This window comes from Hypomesus nipponensis, chromosome 15 (assembly GCF_054491055.1).
Source record: "Hypomesus nipponensis isolate SF chromosome 15, ASM5449105v1, whole genome shotgun sequence".
In the NCBI taxonomy this organism is placed as follows: domain Eukaryota; kingdom Metazoa; phylum Chordata; class Actinopteri; order Osmeriformes; family Osmeridae; genus Hypomesus; species Hypomesus nipponensis.
The window spans coordinates 17,832,482-17,860,262 of record NC_140375.1 but is presented as its reverse complement, the minus strand read 5'-3'; the positions used below and the strand labels follow the sequence as shown (position 1 = coordinate 17,860,262).

The 27,781-nt window shown below is 51.9% G+C and overlaps 2 protein-coding genes across 5 annotated transcripts; one reads left to right on the top strand and one right to left on the bottom strand.

Moving 5' to 3' along the window:
• Nucleotides 1-486: 486 nt before the first annotated feature.
• sae1 (SUMO1 activating enzyme subunit 1) lies at nt 487-9,064 on the bottom strand. Its single transcript, XM_084673896.1, has 9 exons — nt 8,746-9,064; nt 8,317-8,428; nt 7,848-8,021; nt 5,590-5,735; nt 5,367-5,466; nt 5,005-5,110; nt 2,544-2,688; nt 2,281-2,350; nt 487-944 (listed from the first exon to the last, which is right to left on the bottom strand). The coding sequence occupies exons 1-9, from the start codon at nt 8,841-8,843 to the stop codon at nt 852-854; spliced, it is 1,044 nt and encodes a 347-aa protein (XP_084530022.1). The 5' UTR covers nt 8,844-9,064; the 3' UTR covers nt 487-851.
• Nucleotides 9,065-9,289: 225 nt separating this feature from the next.
• zc3h4 (zinc finger CCCH-type containing 4) lies at nt 9,290-22,608 on the top strand. Of its 4 annotated transcripts, none has more exons than XM_084673895.1 (14): nt 9,290-9,599; nt 13,154-13,496; nt 13,593-13,700; nt 13,845-14,124; nt 14,305-14,495; nt 14,657-14,750; nt 15,228-15,364; nt 15,582-15,689; nt 15,791-15,902; nt 16,037-16,146; nt 16,611-17,053; nt 17,468-17,781; nt 17,967-18,224; nt 19,414-22,608. In XM_084673895.1, exons 1-14 carry the CDS (start codon nt 9,517-9,519, stop codon nt 21,072-21,074), a joined length of 4,242 nt encoding a protein of 1,413 aa, XP_084530021.1. In that variant the 5' UTR covers nt 9,290-9,516; the 3' UTR covers nt 21,075-22,608. The 4 variants fall into 4 exon arrangements, with proteins under 4 accessions (XP_084530021.1, XP_084530020.1, XP_084530019.1 ...); XM_084673894.1 differs by having other exon boundaries at nt 14,654-14,750; XM_084673893.1 differs by having other exon boundaries at nt 14,305-14,528.
• The last annotated feature ends 5,173 nt before the right edge of the window (nt 22,609-27,781 follow it).

Genomic DNA, 27,781 nt, shown 5'->3' with positions numbered 1-27,781 from the left:
CCAGGGAAGGACGTGTTCCCTTTTTGGATGAGGCGCAAGGGAGGGATTTGGGTGAGGCGTGGGGGAGGGATTTGGGTGAGGCGTGGGGGAGGAGTTGGAAACTCAGGAGACAGGCGGCACCAGCTCTCCTGGCACACCTGATTTCCAAGTCTGGAGATTCTAGAACATTCTAGTTGTTTACCTGTTAGCTCCAGGGCTATGGCCTGCGTCTCTTGCACTCTCACCCACATGACATCATGCCTACCTCATGCAAACAGACAGCCTTTACAGCAAGGACGAACGAAGGCATTAGCCAAACAAGTGACAGTTTGGGTGTGCACGTGTCAAACTATTATAGGCCAATAAAGACTTTCATGTTTGTATACGACCGTGTGGTGGCCGTTTGTGTGCATATGTGTGTGTATGTGTGTATCCCTGATGGCGCAGCCTTCATCTTCTTATAACTCACTCACTGTCCTCACTCAAGTGTAAAAAACAAAACAAAAAAACATTTCTGTACCTTTTTTATTTTTATTTTATTACAAAACGTAAAAATCCCATTATGTGCTTCGAACACTGGACAACACAGGAAATTGATAATCTGGGGGTTCTGCAGCTTAAACCGACAGTGAGTAGGTGTATCAACTGAGGTATGGAAAGAGGAAGAGAGAAAGAATCTGAACACAAACAAGCAGGAACGTGTGTCGAAACGTTAACCAAACTTCTGTCTGGCAGACATTAACAAATGATTCAGGGGGTATTCTGATTTTGAGTCTGTGTGTTTCTGTGCGAGTGTGTGTTTAAATGTGTGTGTGTGTGTGTGTGTGTGTTCATGTGAGTGTGTGTGTGCGTGTGTTTCTCTCCAGGCTTGTTCACTTGGGGCCAAAAAAGTCCACCACCCCACTGCCCCTCCGACCGTCAAAGAAGAAGAAGTTCCTGTGTGGCGTGTCCCTCTGAGAGAGAGCCTGGGGGGTGGGGAGGGAGGGAAAGAGGAGGGGAGGGGGGAGACAGGAGGGGGAGAGAGGAGGGAGAGACGTTGATACCAGCACAACACCTCATCACATTACACACAGACTGACACACGGTGTCGCACGCACATCCCTAAGAGAGCAGAGGCCGATCTCCCTGAGGTGTGTGTGTGTAGGTGTGTCGTGTTTGGCGCCGCTGAGGGATCTGCGTGCCATTCGTTGACTTTGCCCAGCGAGATGTCAATCGTCAGTTGCAGATAGTTTCATCATTGTCGCTGTGGAGACAGACTGGCCTTGTGGAACTCTAATACTCTTACCTCTCCCTCCCTCCCTCCCCTCCCTCTCTCTCTCCTTCCCTTTCTCCCTCCCTCCCTCCCTCCCTCTCTGTCCTACCTTCCCTCTCCCCCTCCCCCCCTCCCCCCTCCCTCTCCCCCTCCCCCTCTCTACCTCTCTCTTCCTCCCCTCCCTCTCTCTCCTTCCCTCCCTCTCTCTCTCTCTCCCATCCCTCTCTCTCTCCTTCCGTCTCTCCCTCCCTCTCTCTCTCTCTCTCTTTCTCTCCCTGTCTCCCTCCTTCCCTCTCTCTCTCCCTCCCTTCCCCTCCCTCTCCCCTTCCCTCTCTCCTTCCCTCTCTCTCTCCCTCCCTCTCTCTCTCTCTCCTTCCCTCTCTCCCCCTCCCTACCATCCGCCTTAAACAGCCTTGAAACTCTTCTACTCTAACCTACCTACCTTAGCCACTAACTCATCTCCTCACCAGCTTATGTAGTAATCTTTGATAGCCACTAACTCATCTCCTCAGATTGTTTAGTAATCTTTGATAGCCACTAACTCATCTCCTCAGATTGTTTAGTAATCTTTGATAGCCACTAACTCATCTCCTCAGATTGTTTAGTAATCTTTGATAGCCACTAACTCATCTCCTCAGCTGCCAGTCTTGAGAGGCCCTCTGGCCCAGATAGATGTCCTAACTTCTCATCTCCATGGTGATCATCAGAAGAGAGGGGGGGTGGGGGGGCCGGGTGGGGCCACATCCAACCATCGCACAGTTCTGGATTTTACCCAAAATCCAGCAGGGCGGCCAGCTGTCAGGTGATTGGCCGTCTCTCCTTCCGCAGCTTGGCCCTCTGCGAGGGGCACCTTATTGCGGGCCGGGCGGCGGCGTTGCTATGGGAATGGCAAGGTGTTGCTATGGGAATGGCGGGGCGTTGCTATGGGGACGGCGGGGCGTTGCTATGGAAACCCTGTGTCCCTGTAGCTGTTGTTGGTAAAAAACACTGACGGCAGTGTGCAGGTGGCTGGTCACTGCTAGCTAGGCAGCAGAGGGGCGGAGCCTCACCTTGACGACTTCCTGTCCCAGGACTCCGCCCACCACAGCACACACTGGAGCCATCTCAGAGAAGCAGTAGCTAGAGGGGAACAGAACACACACGGTTAATGATGAGAGGGAGGGAGGGAGTGTGTGTGTACAGAGTGTGTGTGTGTACAAAGTGTGTGTGTGTCTATGCAAAGTGTGTTTGTGTGTACGTTCAGTGTGTGTGTGTGTGTGTGTGTACAGTGTGTGTCTATACAGAGTGTGTGTGTGTGTGTACAGAGAGTTACCTGACGAAGTCGTCTGGCAGCACGTCACTGCTGACCCCCATGACCTCCAGCACGTCATCGCGGATCTGGAGCAGGAGCTGGGAGTCAGACGCAAAGGATTCTGGGGAGGGGTCGCGACCTTTGTCTGTGCGGAACTTCAGGAGCACTGCCAGGAGAGATTATGAAAACTTAGGTTTCAACTGTTCAAAAGAATATACAGACCACACATACTGCAGTAAAGGAACATTGTAATCAGAGTCCAACAAACAGGCTGGTCATCAGTGGGGTGGTGATTCTATCACATGGTGTGGCACGGTAGGCTACCGTCTCCGCAGGCACGTTTACCACATCATACCCCCTCAATGGAGCTACATAGCGAAACTGTCCCGATGTTGACCAACACCCAACTCTCACTGGGTCCTTTCATGGGGAACACATCTACGTCTACATCTCAACTGACCACTGCTTCCAGCATGGCCAGATGGAGCAGTGAGCTTTGTGGTCGTGTTTCATATTTTGGATATTCAGAAATGCTTCGGTGGAACAAAATATGCAAGCTCTGTACCACGAGTCTACTGTGGCAAATTTGTCATTCCTTGTATTTGATTCATTTTTATTGTATAACCACTCAAACTTTTGGAGCAGAATTTGGGCCCCCCAAAAGTTTCATTAGCCCCCCCAAAACACATTTATAAAAAAAAACCTTTATTTGTATTTTTCATAGTTTACATCAAAATGTGTTAATTTATCTTCCTAAAACCCACTAGAGGACACTAATCAAAAGGATATTTTCAAAAAAGTCTTCTGGGGGAACATGCCCCCAGACCCCCCTAGTTTTGCTGGGTCACAGGAAAAATAATAGGTTTTATCTCGGGGCTTAGCCCCCCCAAAAGTGGGAACCTAGATTCGCCCCTGATCCCTGGCCAGAGGAAAATTGTGTCTTTTGGTAATGAATTGAGTGTAGGAAATGAGACCGACACCTCTGACACCTTATTATGTCTTACTGTGACTCGTTTTGCGGGTTGACATTAAATCGAGTCCCGTGGAGGATAACAAATAGCGGTCGCTACTAAAGACAGCGCTAACTGTTGCCGCTGTAATAGTAGCTTTGTTATCTAAAAATTGCGGGCACTTGGGGCACTATATCCCATGTCGTGATTCTCGCTGACCAATCAGTAGTCTGTGCAGTGTTTTCACGTCGATCTTTTGTGTCGCCTGGAACCAGATTTGCTCAAGTCAAAAGATACGTCTTCTGACAATGTTCATATATATGTTTTTTCAGATTTGCGCAAATCAAGCCGGTACCATATAGTCATGTCACGGAACTAGCAGCATCCACCAACTAAAGGCAGGTAAAATACGCAAGAAGCTGAGAGATGTTCTATAGGCCTACTCAACTACCCTAAAACGAATCTATTGAGTGGCTGGTGAAGTTGTAATGTTCACGAGATTTCATTTGACACATTTTGTAAATCACACACACACACACTTGTTAATAAGAAAATCGTAGTCCATCCACCACTTTACACAGACCAGTCCTCCCACTCCTGTTTCCACTGTGCTGCTACACACACTCAAAAACAAACAAACACACACACACACACACACACTCAAACCCATGCACACACACACACACACACACACGCATCACACTCGCATAAATATTCCCTCGCCCACTCTCACTGAATGATGCAAGCATTTGCCAGTCTAGTAGGCATTCAAAAAGCACATTCACTTCTACTTCTACAGGAAAATGACACCTGGAACATTGATAACATCTGAGCATGCATATAGCCTCTAGTTAGGAATAAACTAAATCAAAGTATAGGGAAAGTGTGAGTGCTTTTTAGCACATGAATAACTAGACACACGCCTCAGACAGTTAAAGGACATGGATTAAGAGGAACCCAGAGAAACAGCTTCTTTCTTTTCAGCTCTATCAGAGAAGCTGTTTTCAGGTCTACTCAGGTGTGCGTGGTTTTGCGTGCGTGCGTGCATTTGCAGTGCAACATCTTTTGTGGTGAGTCTGATGGTGTGTGTGTGTGTGTGTGTGTGTGTGAGAAAGGAAGGTGCTGTAAGAGGGGAAGTTAGCGCTTCCCTCTGCACCTCTCCTAGATCACACGCACACGTGTCTAATTATAGTAACAATCTAATACTGGTTCACACCTCGGAAAATAAACTCAAAACAGACAGTTTTTCTATTTCCACTCTGGCTGCGATTGAGTTGCATGCGCCACTGCCCCGCGCCAATCAGGGCAGGGCAGAGGAGGTTGGAAGTTCAGCTCATTGGCTGATATTGTCAGTGGGAAAGAGCCAGGTAGTCATCATTGCACATGACTGGCCAAGGATAGACAGGCTGTGATGGAAACTACCCAGACGGGCCTGAAATAACTGCCCGACACGAGAGGAACAAGACGTTACACTGGAACCATGCAAACAATGCAGAACAACAGCGTGGCATTGTGGGATTTGTGGTCCTCACCGTGCAACAGGAAGTAGTCGGCGGGGGTGCGCTTCAAGGTGCTCTGGGCCTTCTCACTCGTCCAATCAACTTCCAGAGCCTCCTTTAAGGAACAGAAGCTGCTCACCTGTCAGAAGAAATGAGGGAAAAGGAGAGAGAGAGAAGGGGGGGGGGAGAGGGAGGGAAGGATGGAGAGACAGGAGTTTAGGAAATACGGTGTCTCTTGTCATTCTGCTAAATTACTTTAATCATTTTCCTTTATCCTTAATTAATTAATAAATTCACTAATTTATCATGGATGGGGATGGGGAGGAAAGCCCCCCTGCAATGTTCGGAAGTATGTTCATTTAAAATGTGTGTGTGGACTGAAGGTGAACCAGCACCTTCTTGATCATGGTGGTCTCGCTGGGGTCCACCTTGGGCTTCTTGGCCTCAGGCCCATCACGAGGCTCCTCGGTGGGCTTCACCACCTTGGGCTTCTCCCTGGAGGACGACCACAACCATGAATCAGGACCCACACCCATGAACCACAACCATGAACCAAAGAGAATCAGACAGCAAACAGGCCAGAGGGCTCAAACGGGGACACACATCACAGAAACGTACTCCACATAATTGTGTTCTTGGCCGAGGTTGGAGAACATGTATCCACGGTAACCGAAGACATCGCCGCAGAACACCTTGATGTTCCGCTGGGAGCAGAGCTGGTCCACGCGCACCGACAGATCCCTGGAACAGCCTGTCAGACACACCTGGAGAGGAGGAATAACGCCATCAGGACTACAACTCCCTGCGTGCAACAGTGGGAGTCCATCTGGACTACATGTACTGTACTATGACAGCTCTGGGCTTGATTACACCGGATTTACACCAGCAACCTCTTCTGCAGTCCAATGCTCTAACCACTGAGCAATACAGGTGACACACAGGTCCTGCAGGTCACCTGACACACAGGCCCTGCAGGTCACCTGACACACAGGCCCTGCAGGTCACCCGAGGACAGCAGCTCACCACGTAAACAAAACGCTGTTGTTGTTTACCAACGGGGCCGGCCTGGAGGGGCTGTTGCTATGAACAGGGTGTGGCCGGGACTATGACATTAGACACAAGTGACCCAAGGGCTGGGTCCACCTTATCCAGCTGACCAAGCCCAGCACAGCCCGAGGACACAGATAAGCATGTGTCCCTGTCTGTGTGTCTGTGTGTAGCCCAGGGAGCAGTCGAGCATCTCTACAGTTCACCTCTTATCAGGTGGTACAGCAGAGGACAGCTTGTTCTCATGCTTTGCATGCATCATCTCCTGCATCAGCCAAACCAGAACAGACACCATGTCTGCTTGTGAGACTAGGATAAAGGGCTGGACCATTCACCCAGCACCCACCTCACCTCAGAACACTCCATATCACCAGACCCCTCCCACAACCATCACATCAGAGCACGCAGCTGTCTGCATGCCTGTGTGTCTGCCAGCCAGTCTGTCTGTCTGCCTGTCTGCTGGGCTGTGAGGGGGAGAAGGGGTAACAGTTGGGTCCCTTGAGCTGTGAGAACCACCTGCTCTCTCTCTCTCTCTCTCTCGCTCTCTCTCGCTCTCTCTCGCTCTCTCTCGCTCTCTCTCGCTCTCTCTCCCTCCCTCTCTCCCTCTCTCTCTCTCCCCCTCTCTCTCTGTCTCTCCCTCTCTCTCCGGGTATCAAAGCACATCCTCCTAGCCAGTCCCTCAGTCCAGCATCCATTGAGGCAGACTGCACCCCGACATCACACATTTACAAACCAGACATCCTTCAACAGCTTCCCAGTGCTGAGTATCAGACGTATCCGTGGAAACGGATCTAAGTGTTTAAGAAGCCGCCCCCCCCCCCCCTCTACTGAACTTCAGATGGAACCCCCCATGGGAACGATGTGTTGGTTCTCCATCGCAGACTGGCTGGGAAGAGCAGCTTTCACAACACAGGATGGTGCGATGTAGGAACATAGGGGCGTTTCAGACAGCCCGTCTGCACAGAAAAGCGATTTTGAGAAATGTGTTCTGACAATTATTACAAAGCACAAGGGTATGGGTATTGGTTTTGTAATCGATGTTGGAGAAAATCTACTAGAACAAAACTACAGACACATCAAGTTAAATACTGTGGCAAAAAAAAAAAATTTAACAGACAATCAAATTATTGCAAAACAAGCTCTCCAGAGTTTGGCTCTTCCTCATACAAATACAGGAACAAAGACCTGCAGCAATGTACAACACGGAGTAGAGACACCATCTAGTGGACACAGAGAGAAACACAATCCAGTATCCAATCTGATTAGATACTTGGTATCATGAGAAGTGAAGAAAAACATAACAGGGTGTGTTATCTGAGGGCGTGTCTCAATAACCGTACTATGAATTATGCCAGAACAATATTGGGTACGTCCCTATTTATAGCATGTCATGCAGGCAGGCACACCAGGATGTCCTACTGCATCTGTTTGCAATGTTATGACCAAGTACAAAGTTGTTAGTTTGATGCACTTTCAATGTGTCTACGTGCTGTGCATATGAACACCCCAAATGACCTCTGAACATTAAAGCTGTCAGCGGTCAGATGGCTGAGCTGTTAGGGAGTCGGGTTAGTAATCAAAAGGTTGCCGGTTCGGTTCCCAGCCGTGCTAAATGACGTTGTGTCCTTGGGCAAGGCACTTCACCCTACTTGCCTCGGGGAGAATGTCCCTGTACTTACTGTAAGTCGCTCTGGATAAGAGCATCTGCTAAAGGACGTAATGTAATGTAAAACCAAAACATGTGTAAGGGCAGCTACAGTACATGCACACAAAAAAAAGTCCAAAAGACAAAGTGTTTGATCAGAGACTTGGGGGGGTCACACACGTACCGCATCAAACTGCAGGAAGAACTCGTCACGCTTGGTGTCGACACGCTCCGTGTCCGCCTTCACTTCCACCATGGGGTTGAGGTACTGAGCGCGCTCCAGAGAAGCCTGAGCTCGGTTGGTACCTCTGGCTGTCACCGGGATGAGGAACTGGGCCCTTCTCGACTCCTCGGTCACCTGGGACAAACGACAGAGGGGGGTTGGTTAAGACATCCGCGTGTACGGAGTCCAGGAGGTCAGGTGGCTGAGTGGGTAGAAGAATCAGGCTATTAATCAGAAGGTTGCTAGTTAGTTGTGTCCTTGGGCAAGGCACTTCACCCTACTTGCCTCGGGGGGAAATGTTCCTGTACTTACTGTAAGTCGCTCTGGATAAAAGCGTCTGCTAAATTACAAAAATGTAAATGTAATCCGACCAAACGCGTCGACATCGTGTGAAGAGGGTCCTAACTGGGCGTGGCGCCGTAGTTCGTACCTGCTCATGGTCCAGCATCGTTAGCCCCTTGACACCAGCCAGGATGAGGTTCTTGGCCACCTCAGCCCCGAGACCCCCCATGCCCACCAAGAGCACGCGCGAACCTCGCAGCCTGGCAGACACGTTTAACAGAACCAATAGACAGACAAATAAGTACAGTGTAGACGGGCAAAAAGAATCATGAGTTTGATGCTAGTAGACAAGCAAGTTCACTTGAACAAGTTAGCTAGCTAACGTAAACGAACTGACCCTGGGGTAGTTACTTTAGAGCCAACGTTATCATGGCTTTGCATAAATGTATATTGACCTCTTAAATAAAAGGAAACTGGTAAATAATTAAATATTAACAGCGACTAGATGGACAGCTAGCCACTTTAATATCAGTAACAATAGCAGTGGCAGCTAATGCTGTTAGCCGTCTAGCTCTACCTCTTTTGTGCATCTAGACCCCACAGTCGAATCTGCCGGTCATATTGGGCAGCTTCTTCTTCACTGATTGCATCTTCCCTCTCAATCATGTCAATCATCTCGGATTCCTTTAGAAATATAGATTAATCCGTTTTTTTAATACTGAATGTTAGTAACGAGGTAGTTATTTTCCCTTTAAAACACGGTGGAAGTCCCGCTGAGACTGATTCGAAAGGACGCTCAATGATGACGTTGCAGCCAGGGCATGCAACTATCAGCGACAAAACATTCTGAAAACAAAAACAGTATTTTTCTGTTATGATTTGATGATGTTAAAGTATAATCGTAATGCGATATTACAATGTTTTTATAAAAATACAAAATCTATATTATTCTTCAAATGTATCTGTCCTTTGCGTAGTAGCGAAGAGATTGTTTTTTTTCTTTCAGAATGAGTGAATCAAACAACTTCGGTAAACTTCGTAGACGTATGACGGACGTTGTGTGCTGTCGTCATCATCGGAAAAGTCCGCCCCCTCCAAGTAGTCTTTGGAGAAGACGGCCAGCCATTTTAGTGAATGAGCTGGCTTTCACAGCGCAACTGTAGGACGGAGAACCTCAGGACTCATATTCAACCTATTTCTCTTACAACTGTTAGTGGGAATTGACTACTATGAACTGAAACTCTTCCTAAAAACAATTAACCAGTAGATCCAAGTGAAGTGACGCATAAGCCAGTAGAATCCAGTGTCGAGTTGTAATTTTTTGCACCTCAATGTGTAGCTAGAGGAAATGGCTGTGGAAAGCATGACTGTCCATCCAAACTCCCCAACAACAACCAACCACGAACACAACAGCCTTCTCACTGATGAAAGGTCGAGTAATTCTACAATCATATTTCTACCAAACTATTTATTTGCCCTGTGCTTTTTAGGTATAAAAAGCACGGGATTTCTTTTTCCTTTTTTCTTTCAAAGGGATAAAGTCGGCTTTTTTCTGGGGAACAAGTACAGAGGTAACGAACGCCATGTTGAACCGATGCTCAACGCAAAGTGGAAAGTCAAACATAAACCTGGAATATATAGTATTTGATAATTGAGGGATCAATTTTGTCCACGAAGAAAAAAAAAGACCATCAGTTCCATCAACTTCTCCAGAAAAGTCGCACCATCTAAAGAAAAGATTGAAGTGCTTGCTAGCTAATTGTCCACTATTGCAATGTCACAAGCTAATTATACATTTAATGTAGTTAACGTATATGGAAACCTATGTAAATTAACAGTATACTTCTATATATTGTAAAAGATAGCCCCACAGTAGAGCAGTGTTCATTTATTAGCGTGCTGTTTCACTAACACAAAGCAAGCTGAGAAAAAAGGACAATCAGCTAACAAGCTAACGTTAGCCAGTCTGACTAGCTAGCCTAGTTAAATTCCAGTACTCTTCATGGCTAAGTTAGACAGAACCAGTGCCCGCCTATCATTATCTTGAACAGATTTTTTCAATTTCCCAATTAGTGTTTATTGAAAGTTTCAAGTCAACCTTTTAATATTAATTACTTGATTAACTAATTGCCAGGAAAACATGGAAGTTGATGTTAGGGCCCCAGCTAGCTAGCCAACGAGCTAGACGAAGCTAGCTCGCTGGCTAGCTTGCTACGCAGTTAAAAATGACCACGGTGGGGGAGGTGTACATCGCTAGATGACGGGACTAGTAGCTTGCCAATATTATATTCGTACGCGATACGTTCATATCAATTAATAACTCTCCCCATAATTTAAACAATTTAATATGTATTAATGGATACAAAACGAGGTTTTCATTAAACGGACAGGCCCCGTCTCTACAGACTTTGGAAAATGTCAAAATTTTACGATAGTATATCGATTTATCTGTTAAGGCCTTAATACACGGTCGTCGTCGAGGGCAGTTTGATATTTTCTCAAATGTGTTTTACGATGTTAACCCCCTCTTTTCCCCAGCAGGACAGCCGAGTCAGCCATTTTAGATTGTGTTCCCTAATAACCAACCCAAGCCCCAGAACTTTGTTAAACGTTTGCAAAGCATTCCAGAAGTGAAAAGTGAAGTACAACACAAAAGTTCCCCATCTATCTAACTCCCTGCTTGCCACGTTTGTCTCGAGTGTTCCCCAATGCCACTCCACCCGTTCTATACGTTACCCAAATTGCTCTGGGGTCTTAATGCCAATAGCTGGAAAGTGGTAATAATGACATTGAGTGCCAAAATACGATGATCTTGGTCGTGTGAGTACTGCCCATAATTTTGGTACCAGCACATTTTTTTTGCCGTCTTTTATGTTCACTCATTTATAGAATATTATAATCTGTAGATGTATTATTATGCATGAGCATGAATGATGTAGTACGTTTGAAATTGTATGTTTACATTTGAGAACAAGAACGAAGATAGTTACTTTTTCCACAGCCTCAAACCCTGTCATCCTGTGATTGGGTGTAGCAAGTCAGTGCATGATAAACCTCTAGTCTAGGATACTCTACTAATGTTGCTGCTACGTGTTGAATCAGAGATCGGTCACCATGTGGGAGATAGCCAAAGCCCTTTTTATTCAGACTGTAATTATCGGCATTGGTGTGGGGCTGTTATTATGTCATGAACATATGTACTATGTGAAAAGTCAATTTAGGGCTGAGTAAATATAAACAGTTGGATTAGGATTTTGGCGTTGGACCACAGATTACTTTGTGTGATTTACACCCCCACTCTGAGGTTAGTGTCTGTGTCTATACACAGCCTGGCTGAGGGCACCAGGGACACCTCTGTTGGGCACAGTATGACTGGAATCTGGGCTTGGAATGGTCCTGGCGTGTCCCGAATCAGGCAGAAGGGAGGCCAGAGTTTGTATGTGACATACCACTAGGGTAGAAGGACGCTGTATGTGACATACCACTACGGTAGAAGGACGCTACTGTAGACGATTGCAGTCAGTATTTGTTATCACCACGCTTTCCTGTTCCACACATGCTGTCTCTGTCTGTCTGACTGTGTCTGTATGTCTGTCTGACTGTCTGTACGTCTGCCAGTCTGTCTGTCTGCCTGTGTCTGTACGTCTGTCTGACTGTCTGTACGTCTGTCTGCCTGTCTGTCTGACTGTGTCTGTACGTCTGTCTGCCTGTCTGTCTGACTGTGTCTGTACATCTGCCAGTCTGTGTGCCTGCCTGTTTGTAAGTCTGTAGGTCTGCCTGGCCAATAGAAGCCCACTCCTTTCACCATGAAAGGCCTCCTTGTGTGTTGTACTGGATTAATGTGTGTGCACGTGTCACAGTCGTGGCAGGACATGATTCACTGGTTAGCTTAGCCGGACCAGAGATTGATCATTGAAAGGATTGTCTTGGTGGTTGAGTGACCAAACAGGTTGTGAAAGAAGATAGGTTTTAGTTGTCGTTTGTTACTTGAGTGAGTAGTCCATTATCAATAGAAGTCAGCGTAGGATTTGCCTGTGTCTGTGCTGCATGCTTGGCTTGGTAGATATCAGATCTTTGGTGGTTTAAAGGAAGTCAGGCTTAGTTATCTGAGGAAGTGGTTTGATGAGCAGGAGATGCACTGTTGATGCTTGTTCACGTCTTCAAACTAAAAACACTAGCTGAGACCAATCACCATTTCTAATGGACCCTGAACTCTTATCTAAAAACACATGTCATTCAAACTGTCCACACTTTCTCCATAAATGCCCCCCCCTCTCCCCCCCCCCTCTCCCCCCCCTCACACACACTTGCAACACTTATATCTCTGTCTTCTCCTGTCTTACTCCCCTCTCTCTCTCTCACTCGCTCTCTCTCCAAAGAGATGACCTTCAGCTCCCCAACCCGCTCCCCACCCTCACAAACAATGGTTATCTTTTATGATTGATTGATTTTGCACAGTTTAATAATTAAAGGATCAGCTGTTATTTATTCACTGCCGCGTGAACACAGCAACAAGCCCTGGCTGACCCAAGTCCCATCAGCCCCCACCCCCTTCACTGTAACCTCCGTCACAGATGATATTTAGCACAGTTACCAAACAAGTTGCAACCGCTTTAAGTCTGGGTGATGTTCAGAATGTACAAAGTGTTGGAACTTAAGGGCCTTTAGGGTGACGGCTGGTGGTGTGGTTAATGTTTCACACACACACACACACACACACACACACCTACAAGGTACATACAGCTGAGCAAGCATTAAGAATTCCAATATTTTTTCCCTTTCAAGCAAGTGTTCACAAACACGGCAAAGTTCCACCCCTCAAAGTCGTCCCCCCCCCCCCGGCACAATGCTCCAATTGGCTCCTAAGAATTCAAATGATAATGCTGACTCATGTCATTCTAACCCTGGAGGTGAACATGAGCTGTGTTCCGCCTGGTCGTGTTCCGCCTGGGCTGGGTCTTGACGTGTTCCCTGTCTGTCCCCAGGCGAGAAGATGGTGAGCTGGAGGAGGGAGAGCTGGAGGATGATGGAGGGGAGGTGGAGGAGGAGGAGCCCAGCGGAGGAACAGCAGCAGTAGGAGGAGATGGAGGAGAGGATGATGGAGGTGCAGCAGCAGCAGTACCAGGAGGAGGAGGGGGGGGAGGAGGGGGAGGAGGAGGGGGAGGAGAGGAAGTACCCCCCCCAGAGAAACGGCACCGGAGCAAAGAACGCCACGCCAGCCCCTCAGACGAAGACAAGTCACACCGCCGCAAGAGGAAGAGGAGGAAGGAGAGGGAGCGGGAGAAAGAGAAGAGGAGAGCCAAGAAACGCCGTAAATCCAAACACAAAGTAGGTTGTGTGTGTGTGTGTGTGTGTGTGTGTGTGTGTGTAGCTCTGCTACATTCTCTCCCTCCATGTACCCTGACCTCACACTCTGTGTTCCAGCGCCATGCCTCGTCCAGTGACGACCACTCAGACTTCAGTGATGATTCAGACTACAGCCCCAGTGAGAAGAGGAAATACAGGGACTACAGCCCCCAGTACCCTCCCCCGGTAAGCACACACACACACACAGGACGGTAAAGGAACCACAGCCCTTTTAATGTAGCACCTGACTCTGGATCTCTTTAGATCCCTAAACTTTCAACTTCCATCCTTCTGTGTACCCCCCCCCCCCCCCCCCTCTTCCTCTCCCAGTCTCATGCAGGCTACCCTCCCCCTCCGTCGTCAGGCCACGGGGGCCCTCCGCCCAAGAAGGGGGCCGGGGGCGGCGGGGGCTACATGAAGATGGACAAGGCGGGGGGCTATGGGGGCTACGAGGACTACGAGGAGGACACCTACGAAGGGGAGGAGGATGAGGACATGGTCGACCAAGACTACGACGACTTCGCCAAGGAGCTCAACCAGTACCGCAAGGCCAAGGAGGGGGGGGGCGGGAACACCCGCGGGGGCCGGGGGAGCAAGGCAGGAGCCAGAGGTGATTGGACTGTGGTTGCTAGGCTTGTTGCTGGGCGGATGTGGCAGGGGGTTGATCTGAAACTGGTCTTCAACCCTGCTCTGACAGGGAAACATCTAGAACATGCAAGACAGCGTTGGGTTGAAGACCACTGATCTGAAGTACTGACCATGCTTCCTGGTTCTGTTCCTCTCTCCGTAGGGGGCAAAGGTCGCATGAAGAACCAGAGGGGGCGTGGCCGCGGAGGCATGAGGGGAGGGAGAGGGGGTAGAGGAGGAGGAGGAGGCCGGGGGAGGGGGGGAGGTGGACGAGGAGGAGGAGGAGGAGGAGGAGGGAAGATGGGAGGAGAGAACGATGAGGGAGAAGGAATGTACGGAGGAGATGACATGGAGGTGCGTCAAACACCATCACTGAACACAAAACAAGTATGGAGTCGTCCTGTGTGTGCGTGTGTGTTAACAGTGCCAGTGTGAACCAGAGTGGGGTTCTTCCCTGAGAACCTGTTGCTTGGCTGTGCGGAGGCGTAACTCTTCTAGCTTTGTGTTTTCAGCAGTACGGGGAGGACGACTATGACAACATGGCTGAGGATGATTATGACGACTACTCCAAGGACATGAACCCGTACAGGAAGAAAGACCGGGGCAGAGGTGAGCTCCCGGCTGTGGCCTCCCAGCATGCACCTGGTCTGAACACAAGCAACACAGGATGAGGAAAAGACGAGATGTTAACCCTGGGTTTGTTCATTCTGCTTCTTCACTCCTCCCCTTCTCCTCCTCTCCCCCCCACACTCCTCTCCCCCCTCCCCTTCTCCTCTCCCCCCTCCCCTTCTCCTCTCCCCCCCACACTCCTCTCCCCTCTCCCCTTCTCCTCCTCTCCCCCCCACACTCCTCTCCCCCCTCCCCTTCTCCTCTCCCCCCTCCCCTTCTCCTCTCCCCCCTCCCCTTCTTCTCCTCTCCCCCCCACACTCCTCTCCCCCCTCCCCTTCTCCTCTCCCCCCCCACACTCCTCTCCATCCTCCCCTTCTCCTCTCCCCCCCACACTCCTCTCCCCCCTCCCCTTCTCCTCCTCTCCCCCCCACACTCCTCTCCCCCCTCCCCTTCTCCTCCTCCTCTTCCCACCGTCAGGAGGTAAAGGCGGTCGTGGGCGTGGTCGGGGTAAAGGTGGGCGTGGCATGAACCGGGGCCGAGGCCGTAACCGAGGGCGTGGCCGGGGCGGAGACCAGGGTCACGACGAGGACAACAACGGAGACATGGAGACAGGGGTGAGGGGACCATGTGTCCTGCAGTGTGGGGGTGTTAAGGGACCGTACCATGTGTCCTGCAGTGTGGGGGTGTTAAGGGACCGTACCATGTGTCCTGCAGTGTGGGGGTGTTAAGGGACCGTACCATGTGTCCTGCTGTGTGGGGGTGTTAAGGGACCGTACCATGTGTCCTGCTGACTGTGTGGGTGCCCTGCTGACTGTGTGTGTGTGTGCGCAGGACGGAGGGGGAGGAGGAGGAGGAGGGCAGAGGAGGAGTGATGAGAAGCAGCAGGATAAGAAGGGGAAGGCCATCTGCAAGTACTACATAGAGGGACGCTGCACCTGGGTGAGAGAGCTGGCACACGCACACGTACACACACACACACACACACTGTAGTGTGTATGGGGCGTTCTCACTGTTGTGTCCTGGTTCGTGTGTGCCTCCAGGGAGACCACTGCAACTTCAGCCATGACATAGAGCTGCCCAAGAAGAAGGAGCTGTGCAAGTTCTACATCACAGGCTTCTGTGCCCGCGCTGAGAACTGCCCCTACATGCACGATATCCTTCACTTACAGAGAGAGAGAGAGGGGGGGGGGGGGGGGGGGGTGTGAGAGACAGACAATGAGTGTGTGACTTGTGTGTGTGAGAGAGACCCTGTGTTGGTTCCTGGGTTCCTTGACTCGTGGCTGTACGTGACTTCCCCTGCAAGCTGTTCCACACCACAGGGAACTGTGTCAACGGGGACGAGTGCATGTTCTCCCACGACGCTCTGACGGACGACACACAGGAGCTGCTCAACAAGGTGAGTCCTCCAGTCCTCTGATTGGCTCACAGCCCTCCAGTCCTCTGATTGGCTCACAGCCCTCCAGTCCTCTGATTGGCTCACAGCCCTCCATTCCTCTGATTGGCTCACAGCCCTCCATTCCTCTGATTGGCTCACAGCCCTCCAGTCCTCTGATTGGCTCACAGCCCTCCAGTCCTCTGATTGGCTCACAGCCCTCCAGTCCTCTGATTGGCTCACAGCCCTCCCGTCCTCTGATTGGCTCACAGCCCTCCATTCCTCTGATTGGCTCACAGCCCTCCAGTCCTCTGATTGGCCCACAGCCCTCCATTCCTCTGATTGGCTCACAGCCCTCCAGTCCTCTGATTGGCTCACAGCCCTCCCGTCCTCTGATTGGCTCACAGCCCTCCCGTCCTCTGATTAAGGATCTGTTTAATCAGCATGCTGTTCTCTGTCTTAAACATCTCTTCTCTCTCTCCCCCCAGATGTTGGCGGAAGATGCAGAGGCAGGAGCGGAAGATGAGAAAGAGGTGGAGGAGCTGAAGAAGCAGGGGATCAACCCCCTCCCCAAGCCCCCCCCTGGGGTGGGCCTCCTCCCCACGCCCCCCCGGCCGGGCCCCCCCGACACCTCCAGCGCCGGAGATTTCTGTCCCTCAGGGGGGGACTTCGGCCCCCCGGGGCCCCTCCAGGGCGGGCCCATGCCCCCCAGCGGTCCGCCAGGCCCCATGTCTGGTCCCGGTCCCTGTCCTGGCCCCCCTCCACCCTGCCAGGACGGCGGGGGGCCCTACCAGGGCCCTCCCAACCCCAACGGCCCGCCCCCCAACATCGGCCCCCCTCCCCCCTGCGGGGGCGGAGGCAAGAAGATCCCCTCCCTGTTTGAGATCAAGGTCCAGCCCACCGGACAGCTGGCCCAGAAACTAGCCGTCAGGTGAGCTGCCTGCTAGGTGTATCTTGCTGTGTGTGTGTGTGTGTCTGTCTGTCTTACATTTACATGTCATCTAGCAGACGCTCTCATCCAGAGCGACTTACAGTAAGTACAGGGACATTCCCCCCCGAGGCAAGTGAAGTGCCAAGGACACAACGTCATTTTGGCATGGACGGGAAACGATCCGGCAACCTTCTGATTACTAGCCCGGTTCCCTAACCGATTACCTAACCGCTCAGCCACCTGACTCTGTCTTGTGTGTGTGTACGTGTGTGTGCGCCTGTCTTGTCAGTGTGCTGTGAAGTTCTCATGGTGTGGAGCACTGTTGATAAATCAACACAGAAACAAATGACCTGAATAGTTGTACAGCAGGTGTCTATGCAGCGTGCTAACCCCCAGCCTGTGTCTCCCCCCCAGGAGTCAGACCCCCGGCTCCACCCAGGGCCAGACGGGTCCCCCCGGCCCCCAAGGCCCCCCCAGTGGCCCCCCGCCCCGCTTCCCCGGCCCCCCTCCCCCAGGGCACCCCGGCATGATGTCCCCGGACATGCAGAACATGGGAATGGGCATGAACCAGGGGCCCCCCTCCATGGGGCCTGGGCCCCCCATGATGCCGGGCTTTGGCCCAGGCGACGGCCCCCCCATGCCGGGAATGACACCCCCAGGGCCTGGGGGTAACTTCTTTGAGAACTTCTTCAACCAGCAGCAGAAGATGGAGGGCGTGCTGGAGGAAGGTGAGGGCTTGATACTTGTGGCTGCCTGTGTTTTCTTCTTCATGTCTGGGAGCTGTGGATTTCACTGGGCCTGTTGTCGTCTCTTCATGCTAAACCAAGACACGTTCATTCTGTCCCATGCCCAAAAATAAAAAGAATTGTTCTTTCTCTCCATCTCTCTCTCTCCATCCCTCTCTCTCTCCCAGGTGATGACTTCCAGGGCTTCGGAGGGATGAACGAGAAACCCGGAGGAGGAGTAAACTTCGGCGACCAATCGTGTGGCTCCATGGGCGTGTCTGACGGTCCAGCCAATGGCGGTCCGGGCGGCCCGTCTCCGGGCGTGTCAGTTCCGGACTTCCTGCCCCCGGCCCAGCGGGTGCTGTTCCTCAGGATCCAGCACAAACAGCAGGAGGAGGAGGAGAGGCGCAGGCTGGCTGAGGGGGGAGCGGAGAGAGACATGGAAGGTACTGGAGTCTCACACACACACACACCTGGGTATACTGACACACACACACACACACACCTGTCAATACTGACATTCTGACACACACACCTGTTAATATAGATACACACACAGTCTCACACCTACAGGCCCCGACCAAACTACACAAACACACTCCCAGCAGAAATGGCGTCTTTGTTCCAGACTGGGGCCAGAGCCCGTTTCTAACCCAGCAGTGTTCTCTCACATCCTGGGGAAATTCTTGTGTAGCGTCCTAGGAGTGAGCTTTCAGGACAGAGGGATAAATATAGAGGATGTATGTATGCTATATATATGTGTGTGTGTCTGAGAGAGCAGTACAGGAAATGTCTCTCTGGCAGCTCTGACCTCAGCGCTGACCTCTCAGCAGAGTAAACATCCTGTAGGCCCTGGTTGTGCAACTCTCTCTCCCTCCTCTCTCTCGTCCCCCTTTCTATCTCTCTGTCCCCTCTCTCTCTCCCTCCTCTCTGCCCCCTTTGTAACTCTCTCTCTCTCTCTCTCTCTCTCTCTCTCTCTCTCACTCCTCTCTCTTCCCTTTCTATCTCTCTCTCTCTCTCTCTCTCTCCCTCTCTCTCTCTCTCTCTCTCTCTCTCTCTCTCTCTCTCTCTCTCTCTCTCTCTCTCTCTCTCTCTCTCTCTCTCTCTCTCTCTCTCTCTCCCTCCCTCCCTCCCTCCCTCCCTCCCTCCCTCCCTCCCTCCCTCCCTCTCTCTCTCTCTCTCTCTCTCTCTCTCTCTCTCTCTCTCTCTCTCTCTCTCTCTCTCTCTCTCTCTCTCTCTCTCTCTCTCTCTCTCTCTCTCTACTACTTCTTTCTCCCCCTCTTGTTTCTGGTTTTGGTCTTCATCGTTGGTTGTGAGACACCACAGCTAGATGGTGCTGTTGCTGTGGAGAGAGCAGGGTCCTGGTGGGAGGATGTGTAGACTGGTGTACCTCTCACGCTGTTCTCAGCAGGGGTGACCAGACCTTTATTATGAAAGCCAAGGCCTTTTCATACACGCTTTTCAAAGACGGGAAGATAAGTTATTTTTAAGTAAGTTAGGTAGTTTTTTTCCCCTGCAACTCTTTGCCATGATGAATGTGTCAGTGAAGGTAGAGGATGTTCAGCTGTTAAAGTTTAACGTTAAAGTAAGACGTGTTTTCCTGGCTGACTGAGCTCTGTGTTGTGTCTCCCCCAGGAGACTCTGCTAACTGGTACTCCAGCGAGGACGAGGACGGTGGCGGCAGCGTCACGTCCATCCTGAAGACGCTCCGTCAGCAGAGCCAGGGCCCCCCCAAGCCCGACGGCCCCCCCCTCGACCCTCGCCGCCAGAAGGGCTCCCCCGCCCACCCCCCCCACCGCCCGGCTGACCCCCGTCTCGCCCGAGACCCCCGCCTCGTCCGCTCCTCCGACCCTGACCCCCCGCACCCTGCCCCCGCCCCCGCCGGGCCCCCCGCCGACCCCCGCCTGGCTCGCGTCGCCTCAGCGCCCGCCCCCCCCGCCCACAAGCCCGAACCCCCCCTGGTGTACAAGCCCCCGCCCCTCACAGCGCCCCCTGTGGAGGAGGAGGAAGCGGAGCGTGTGCTGAGGGACAAGCCGGTGCCCATCCCCCTGGACCCCCTGATGGGCATGGCCCTGAGAGACCCGCGCTGCCAGCTGCAGCAGTTCAGCCACATCAAGAAGGACATCCTGCTGCACATGCCCCCGTATGCTAAGACCATCACCTGGAACCCCGAGGACCTGCTGCCCCTGCCCCTCCCCAAGCAGGACCTGCTGCCCCTCCCCCCCGGCATCCCCCCCATCTCCACCCTCAACCCCCGCCTGTCCCGCACCCAGCAGCAGCTCCACACTGCCCTCCCCCCCGGCCCCCCCGCCCCCCCGGCCTCCTCGGAGCCCCCCGCCCCGCCCCCCTCCTCTTCGTCATCGACCCTGCCGGACTTTGAGCTCCTCTCACGCATCCTCAAGACTGTCAACTCTGGTCCCCCTCAGGCTGCGCCCCCCCTCATCCCCGTCCCCCCTCCCTCAGGCCTGCTCGGACCCCCGCCCTCCCTCCCCATCCCCCTCGACAAGCCGGTGGACCCCCGCATGGCCCGCAAAGCCCCCCCCGCCGACCCCCGCCTCCAGCCCCAGAAATCTGCCCTGAAGCAGCCCTCCTCCGAGCCCCCCGCCCCCACCCCCGCCCCCCCAGCACCTCCTCCCTCATCCACCTCCTCCTCCTCCCCCACCATCGCCCCCTACGACCCGCGGCTGCTGTCGGCGGGCGGAGTTGGGCGTGGCGTTGGGGGCGGGGCTTCGGCGGGAAGCAGTGTTCTGAGCGGCATCAGCTTGTACGACCCCCGGACTACCAAACCAGGAAGCCCCGGTAACGGCCCCGGTAACGGCTCCAGCACCCCCCCCACCACCACCATGGCCGAGCCCAAGCCCAGTGAGCCACCGGCGGGCAAGCCCAAGGCCAAGGAGCCCCTGTTCGTCCGGAAGTCGGCACTGGACCAGCCGGAGCCTGAGAAGAGCGGCGAGCCGGCCACCGACCGCTACAACAGCTACAACAGGCCCCGACCCAAGCCTGCACCCTCGCCTTCCCCCGCGGCCCAGGGAGGGCCCTCCGCCCCTGGGTCGGCCGCGGCCGGGCAGGGCCCCCCTGGAACCGGCGACCAGGCCCCCCCCGCAGGCGTCCACAACCTGCCCGTGTCGTCCCTGTTCAGCCTGGTGAAACAGGCGGGCAAGCCCAGTGGGGGGGGGAGCCCCTTCGGAGGGAACAGCCCCGCCCAGCCTGACCCCACTCCCAGTGAGCAGGACAACGCCTCTTTAAAGGACGTTTTCAAAGGCTTCGACCCCACGGCCTCCCCCTTCTGCCAGTGACCTTTGCCCTCTGACCCCCTCCCACCCCGTCTACCTGGGTCACAGGGCTGAGCGCTCCTCTGACCTGCTGTGTTAGCCGTGTGAACATTCACGGGTTGTGGAGGAGGAGGGGGGGGGGGGGCTGGTTGTACTGCTGACAGACTTGTGACCTGTCGCTTGGTCGTGTGCACTTTGACCCCTGGCCTGGTCAGGTGACCATGCCAGCTCGCAGGGTTTCTCTTCAGATTCTATTACAGACCTCGGGGAGGGAGGGAGAGAGAGGGGGGGGGAAATCTCTATTTTAAAACAGACAAGATAATGTATAGATATATGTGTTTGTCTTTACCAGGTGTCCCTCCCAGCTGAACGAGAATCCAAATCTGAGGGCGGTGAAGTGCATCCTGGTCGATGCTCTTCATGCTCTTCATGCTCTTCACCGTCTCCTATGCATTAATAACTCCTCCTTCCTTTGTCCTCATCACCCAATTAGCTGTCTGCTCTTTCTGAGTCCCCGCCCCTTTACCTGTCCATCAGAACAATTACCGTTAATCATTTGTTCTTCCCTCGTCCAATCACACGACTCGGACAGAGTTTATGCACTGCCACGCCCCTCTTTCTGCAGATATATCGAGGTGTTATAAACGATATAAAATGCGTTAACAAATCTTTGGTCTTGTTTTGCTTTTTTTTGTTTTGACAAATAATTTCCCATGTTTGTTTCTCTACTGACTGACAGTGTCGTCTGTCAACTACTAGAACTGATGTCGGTCACGTTTTAACTTTTTTAACACATCTGTCAAAGTGTGTGTGTGGAGCAAAGCGAGTCATTAGGCACATAATGGAAATCACTATAAACTGGACTGGGTTGGGCGCCATGGCAACGCTCTGACACAATCTGCCAGACCCCTGTGTTGCCCTGGGGCTGTAACCTTAGCAACCTCCGGTTCTCCTCGTCTGAATGTCAGGTTTGGGGGAGCAAAGGTCAGGGGTCATCCCTGAAGTTAAGCGAAGCTCACACCCCCTCCCTGACAGGGCTCAGAGAGAACCCCCCCCTCAGCCCTCCTTCCCCCCCTCACAGCCCCCCCCCTCCCCTACAGCCCTCCTCAGCCCCCCCTCAAAGCCCCCCTCAGCCCTGCTGCCCTCGAGAGGGACACCCTATCTGTCCTTCTGTCTGTCACACGAGTGAAATATGATCATTTTAATTTATTATTTTTTATACTTAAGACATCTGCCTCCCTGCTACCTTCTGTCACATCTAATCATTTTATATATTATATTTTAGGTGAATATGTTGTCTGTTGCAGGTGGTTGAGACTTGGCCTCTCTTCGTATTTGTAGGTAAAACTTCAAACTAATAAAATCCGCTCTCTGAGGTGACCTGAATCCACATGAAAATCAAGTATATTGAATTGTTGTTTTTCTAGTGTACTGTCCTCATGGCTTGACTGCACTGTAAACAAGTCCAGATTTGAGTCCAGGTTCTGTTTTGTAAGCGCCCATTCGTTGCAGGCGAGATTGTTAAAGTATTTAATAAAGACGAGATCGACCAGCTGAACTGTGCCACTCGTCCTCCTTCTCTTCCTCCTCCTCCTCCTTCTCTTCCTCTTCCTCCTCCTCCTTCTCTCCCTCCTTCTCTTCCTCCTCCTCCTTCTCTCCCTCTTCCTCCTCCTCCTTCTCTCCCTCCTCCTCCTTCTCTCCCTCTTCCTCCTCCTCCTTCTCTCCCTCTTCCTCCTCCTTCTCTCCCTCTTCCTCCTCCTCCTTCTCTCCCTCCTCCTCCTTCTCTTCCTCCTCCTCCTTCTCTTCCTCCTCCTCCTTCTCTTCCTCCTCCTTCTCTCCCTCGTCCTCCTCCTCCTTCTCTCCCTCGTCCTCCTCCTCCTTCTCTCCCTCTTCCTCCTCCTCCTTCTCTCCCTCCTCCTCCTTCTCTTCCTCCTCCTCCTTCTCTTCCTCCTCCTCCTTCTCTTCCTCCTCCTTCTCTCCCTCGTCCTCCTCCTCCTTCTCTCCCTCTTCCTCCTCCTCCTCTCCCTCTTCCTCCTCCTCCTCCTTCTCTCCCTCTTCCTCCTCCTCCTTCTCTCCCTCTTCCTCCTCCTCCTCCTCCTTCTCTTCCTCCTTCTCTCCCTCTTCCTCCTCCTCCTTCTCTCCCTCTTCCTCCTCCTCCTTCTCTTCCTCCTCCTCCTTCTCTCCCTCTTCCTCCTCCTCCTCCTCCTTCTCTTCCTCCTTCTCTCCCTCTTCCTCCTCCTCCTTCTCTTCCTCATCCCCTTCTTCTGATAACATAACAGGGTGATATAACATCTGGGTAATATTACAGTCGGAGGATATCATAATAACATGGTAAGAAGCAACCCAGGCATGAAGCCCTCTTGTCTTACATTCTGGAACAACCAGAGCCGCTAGTGGCCATAGCACGTTAGGCGCCGTTCACCATCAAACGTATCAGCAGGGCAATACAGAACACAAGAACCATTATGAAGCGATGTCTTCTTCTGTGGTGGGAGGGAGGTAGTGACCTGCTGTTGGTTTCCTGCTGACTGTGACTCACTTCCTGTTCCCCTCCCATCCTGACAACACCAGGAAGAGCAGCTATTCATCACCGATATCACCATCAGTTGGTGTGTGTGTGTGTGTGTGTGTGTGTGTGTGTGTGTGCCCACTGATTTCACACTGAGCTGATCTCAGACCAGGAAAACACCTCTGCTGGCTGAGGTCATATACACAACTACACACACACAACTACACACAACTACACACACATATCTTTGACTTGTTATCACACATCATAAATAGATACTTCCACTCGGCCGCTTATGACGGCTTCCATGGTTACAGTTCCCGCCCAAATGCTCCCCCAACTTGTTAACTTGAGTTTGGGTTTCCAAACTGTTTCAATCTGTCAAGTTTGAAATATGATCATTTAAATTTATTTTTATAGTTGACTTCTCTGCCTCCCTCCTACTAATTTAATAATTTAAAATGTTTTCGGTGAATAGTTTGTTATGTGCTTGTAAAGTGAAGCTCTAGAACTTCAAACGAAAGGTTGAATAGTCTTGTTTTAAGGCACGAAAATACAGCATAACCGCTCGAGTTAACAAAGTGGAACACTGTCCTCCTGTGAAGAGTTGAGGACTGAGTATCTATCATTGATAATCCTCTTAGGCCTATGCACCCTGGCAGTACCTGTCCTGTTGCGTGCGAGTATATTTAGAAGGCTTGATCTTCTTAGAGGTGGAAATGGGTCAGGATTTGAAGAAGTCCACTCAATGTGCAGTACCTCTGTCGGGCTGCAGGGGGAGCCCTGTCTGTGTGGCCACAAACATCCTCTCTGGAGTCGCCTAGATTTAATCCTGTCAAACACAACTGGCTGTCTTTTTCACTTTCGCATCTTTTTTCTCTCCATCTCTCTCTTTCTCTCTCCATCTCTCTCACCCTTTCCTACATTTTCTCTGACGTCAGACAAGCCTACAATAGCGGGCAGCATTCCAAATGACTTATGACCCTTTGGAGAGGGGGGCAGGGGGTCCCTTAAAATGTCAACATTCCAAATGCTGAAGAATATTTTCCTATCATATCCATATATTTTCCACCTTATAATACTAAGATATCGTATGTTCGGAATTAGAACTATTTGGCTCATTGGCCGGGTGACCTCCGCCTGGCAGGATGTGTTTGAGTGACGGGGCTGTCTCTGTCTGGACGTGTTTGAGTGACGGGGCTGTCTCTGTCTGGACGTGTTTGAGTGACGGGGCTGTCTCTGTCTGGACGTGTTTGAGTGACTGGGCTGTCTCTGTCTGGACGTGTTTGAGTAACAGGGCTGTCTCTGTCTGGACATGTTTGAGTGACGGGGCTGTCCTTGTCCATGGAGCTGGATGACAGGGCTGCTGGATGACTTTCTGTTGGCCGGCCCTGGCCCGGTCTGGCCTGGTTTAGCCCTGTCTGGCCTGGTTAAGGCTTGACCCTGGATCTGTTGTCAGTCGCCGTGGAGTGAACCCTCCGCTCCTGACGTAGGCATGGCGCTCACGTACACGAGGCGATTGTGCTCCTCCAGGACGAGGCTGTGTGTGTGTGAACAGTGTGTGTGTGTGAACAGTGTACTCCTTCAGAGATCTGTGCTCAATGTCTGGGTTTGTCACGTTTGCCTTTCCCATGTGACCCCACACACTCACACACGCACACACATAGCACCCCTCCCCCTCACTTCCTGTCTCCAGCATAGGAATTCAACCCGCTGCTGCAGTGATGTTTCCTCGGAAGACTGTCCCCTCCTCCTCCCTCCTCTTCCTCCGCCTCCCTCCTCTTCCTCCTCCCTCCTCTTCCTCTCCCTCCTCTTCCTCTTCCTCCTCCCTCCTCTTCCTCTTCCTCCTCCCTCCTCTTCCTCCTTTTCCTCATCCCCCTCTTCCTCCTCCTCCTACTCTTCCTCCTCCTCCCCCTCCTCTTCCTCCTCCTCCTACTCTTCCTCCTCCTCCCCCTCCTCTTCCTCCTCCTCCCTCCTCTTCCTCCCCCTCTCCTCCTCCTCCTCTTCGTCTTCCCCCCTCCCCATCCTATTCCTCCTCCCTCCTCTTCCTCCCCCTCTCCTCCTCTTCGTCTTCTCTCCTCCCCCTCCCCATCCTCTTCCTCCTCCCTCCTCCTCCTCCTTTGGCAGCACCAATACCTTCTCGTCATCTCCGTCATGGGCAGTTGAGCGACTTCAAAACAATGCTGCTGACTTCCTGTGGAACGAACAGTGTGTTTAGTCCGGAGTCACAGGAATCGCTTCCTCTCTACTGGGTACTGTGGACCGAAGCTTTGATGTGTATGAATAGACCAGTTTTATAATAGTAATAGATGAGTGATGAGGAACTTGATTATTCTTTAAATTATTCTTTAAAAAAATAGAAATGTATGCATCATAAATCAGGAGATGACAAAGTCAAATAAATATAGTTATCCAACACTTCACATCACTCTCTCTCTCACACACACACACACACAACCTGCCTTCCTCAAACCAAAGTACACATTGGCAAAACTGAAGGAAAGATTGAGCCAAAGTGTCTAAAAGTGGCCTGGAGTGGCCGTGAGTTAGTACACACACACACCAGGGCGAACGCTTGAGAACCATGGAGCCCCTGAGGATTCTCACAGTGTGAAGCTGCCTGCCCCTGCCTGCCCCTCGGCCCTCTGGGTAATGGGCCAGTGTCAATGAGGCGTGAGCCATGTTTGTTTCTCTTACTGCCCAACTGTGGAGTTTCCCAACACACACACACACACACTGCACTCAAACTACATACACACTACTATTAGTTGGGGGAACATTTGTGTGTAGGTGTGTGTGTATGCTTGTGTGTGTTAATTTGTGTGTGTGTGCGCAGCCTCTGTGCCGGGTTCCTAGTGTTCCCCACACCCTGCTCTGTCTCTGTCTCCTCCAGCTCTGTCTCTGTCTCCTCCAGCTCTGTCTCTGTCTCCTCCATGTCTCCTCCAGCTCTGTCTCTGTCTCCTCCAGCTCTGTCTCCTCCAGCTCTGTCTCCTCCAGCTCTGTCTCTATCTCCTCCATGTCTCCTCCAGCTCTGTCTCTGTCTCCTCCAGCTCTGTCTCCTCCAGCTCTGTCTCCTCCAGCTCTGTCTCTGTCTCCTCCATGTCTCCTCCAGCTCTGTCTCTGTCTCCTCCAGCTCTGTCTCCTCCAGCTCTGTCTCCTCCAGCTCTGTCTCTGTCTCCTCCATGTCTCCTCCAGCTCTGTCTCTGTCTCCTCCAGCTCTGTCTCTGTCTCCTCCATGTCTCCTCCAGCTCTGTCTCCTCCAGCTCTGTCTCCTCCAGCTCTGTCTCTGTCTCCTCCAGCTCTGTCTCCTCCATGTCTCCTCCAGCTCTGTCTCTGTCTCCTCCATGTCTCCTCCAGCTCTGTCTCTGTCTCCTCCAGCTCTGTCTCTGTCTCCTCCAGCTCTGTCTCTGTCTCCTCCAGCTCTGTCTCCTCCAGCTCTGGTTCCTTCAGCTCTGTCTCTGTCTCCTCCAGCTTCCTCTCATTCTCTGTTGTTGTCTATTTCTGTGTATTTGTTCTAGCGTGCCCTTCGCCGTGAACCATAGACCCTCCCTGGATGTTTGGGAGGGAGGGAGAGAAGTGGGGGGCAGGGAGGGAGGGAGGAAGGAAGAGAGGTGGGGGAGGAGGTTGGGGGGGGACGGAGGGATAGAGGCAGAGAGAGAGAAGTGGGTTGGCTTATGAGAAAGGGAGGCGACCGGAATGGCAGATGCGTAGGGAGGATCTGGGAGAAAGAGAGAGAGAGAGAGAGAGAGAGAGAGAGAGAGAGGTAGAGAGAGAGATGGGAGTGAGGTTTGATTGAGAGAGAGGAACTGGACTCTGTTTTTGACGTTGTGTATAAATATATAATATCTGTCTTTGTGTGTGAGGGAGAGGGTAAAGAAGTGGGTGTGAGTGCATGCATGTGTGAGTGAGTGTGCATGTGTGTGTGTGCATGTGTGTGTGTGCATGTGTGTGTGTGTGCATGTGTGTGTGCTAAAGAGAAACACTTTGGTCCTTTCTCCCTGTGTTATTTTCATCCTCCTGCTGTTGCATCACTCCTTGTTTTGATGTCTTTTACAGACTTGCAGACTCACTGGAAAAGACTTCTGGAAAAAGTGACATACACAATTCTGTCTCACATGCTCACTGTAAAACACTATATTCTCTCTTTGTCTCATATTTTATGACTTCCCTCTCCTGTTCTTACACAGATGCAGACAAATCAACTGTCTGTCGTCAGTTTTAA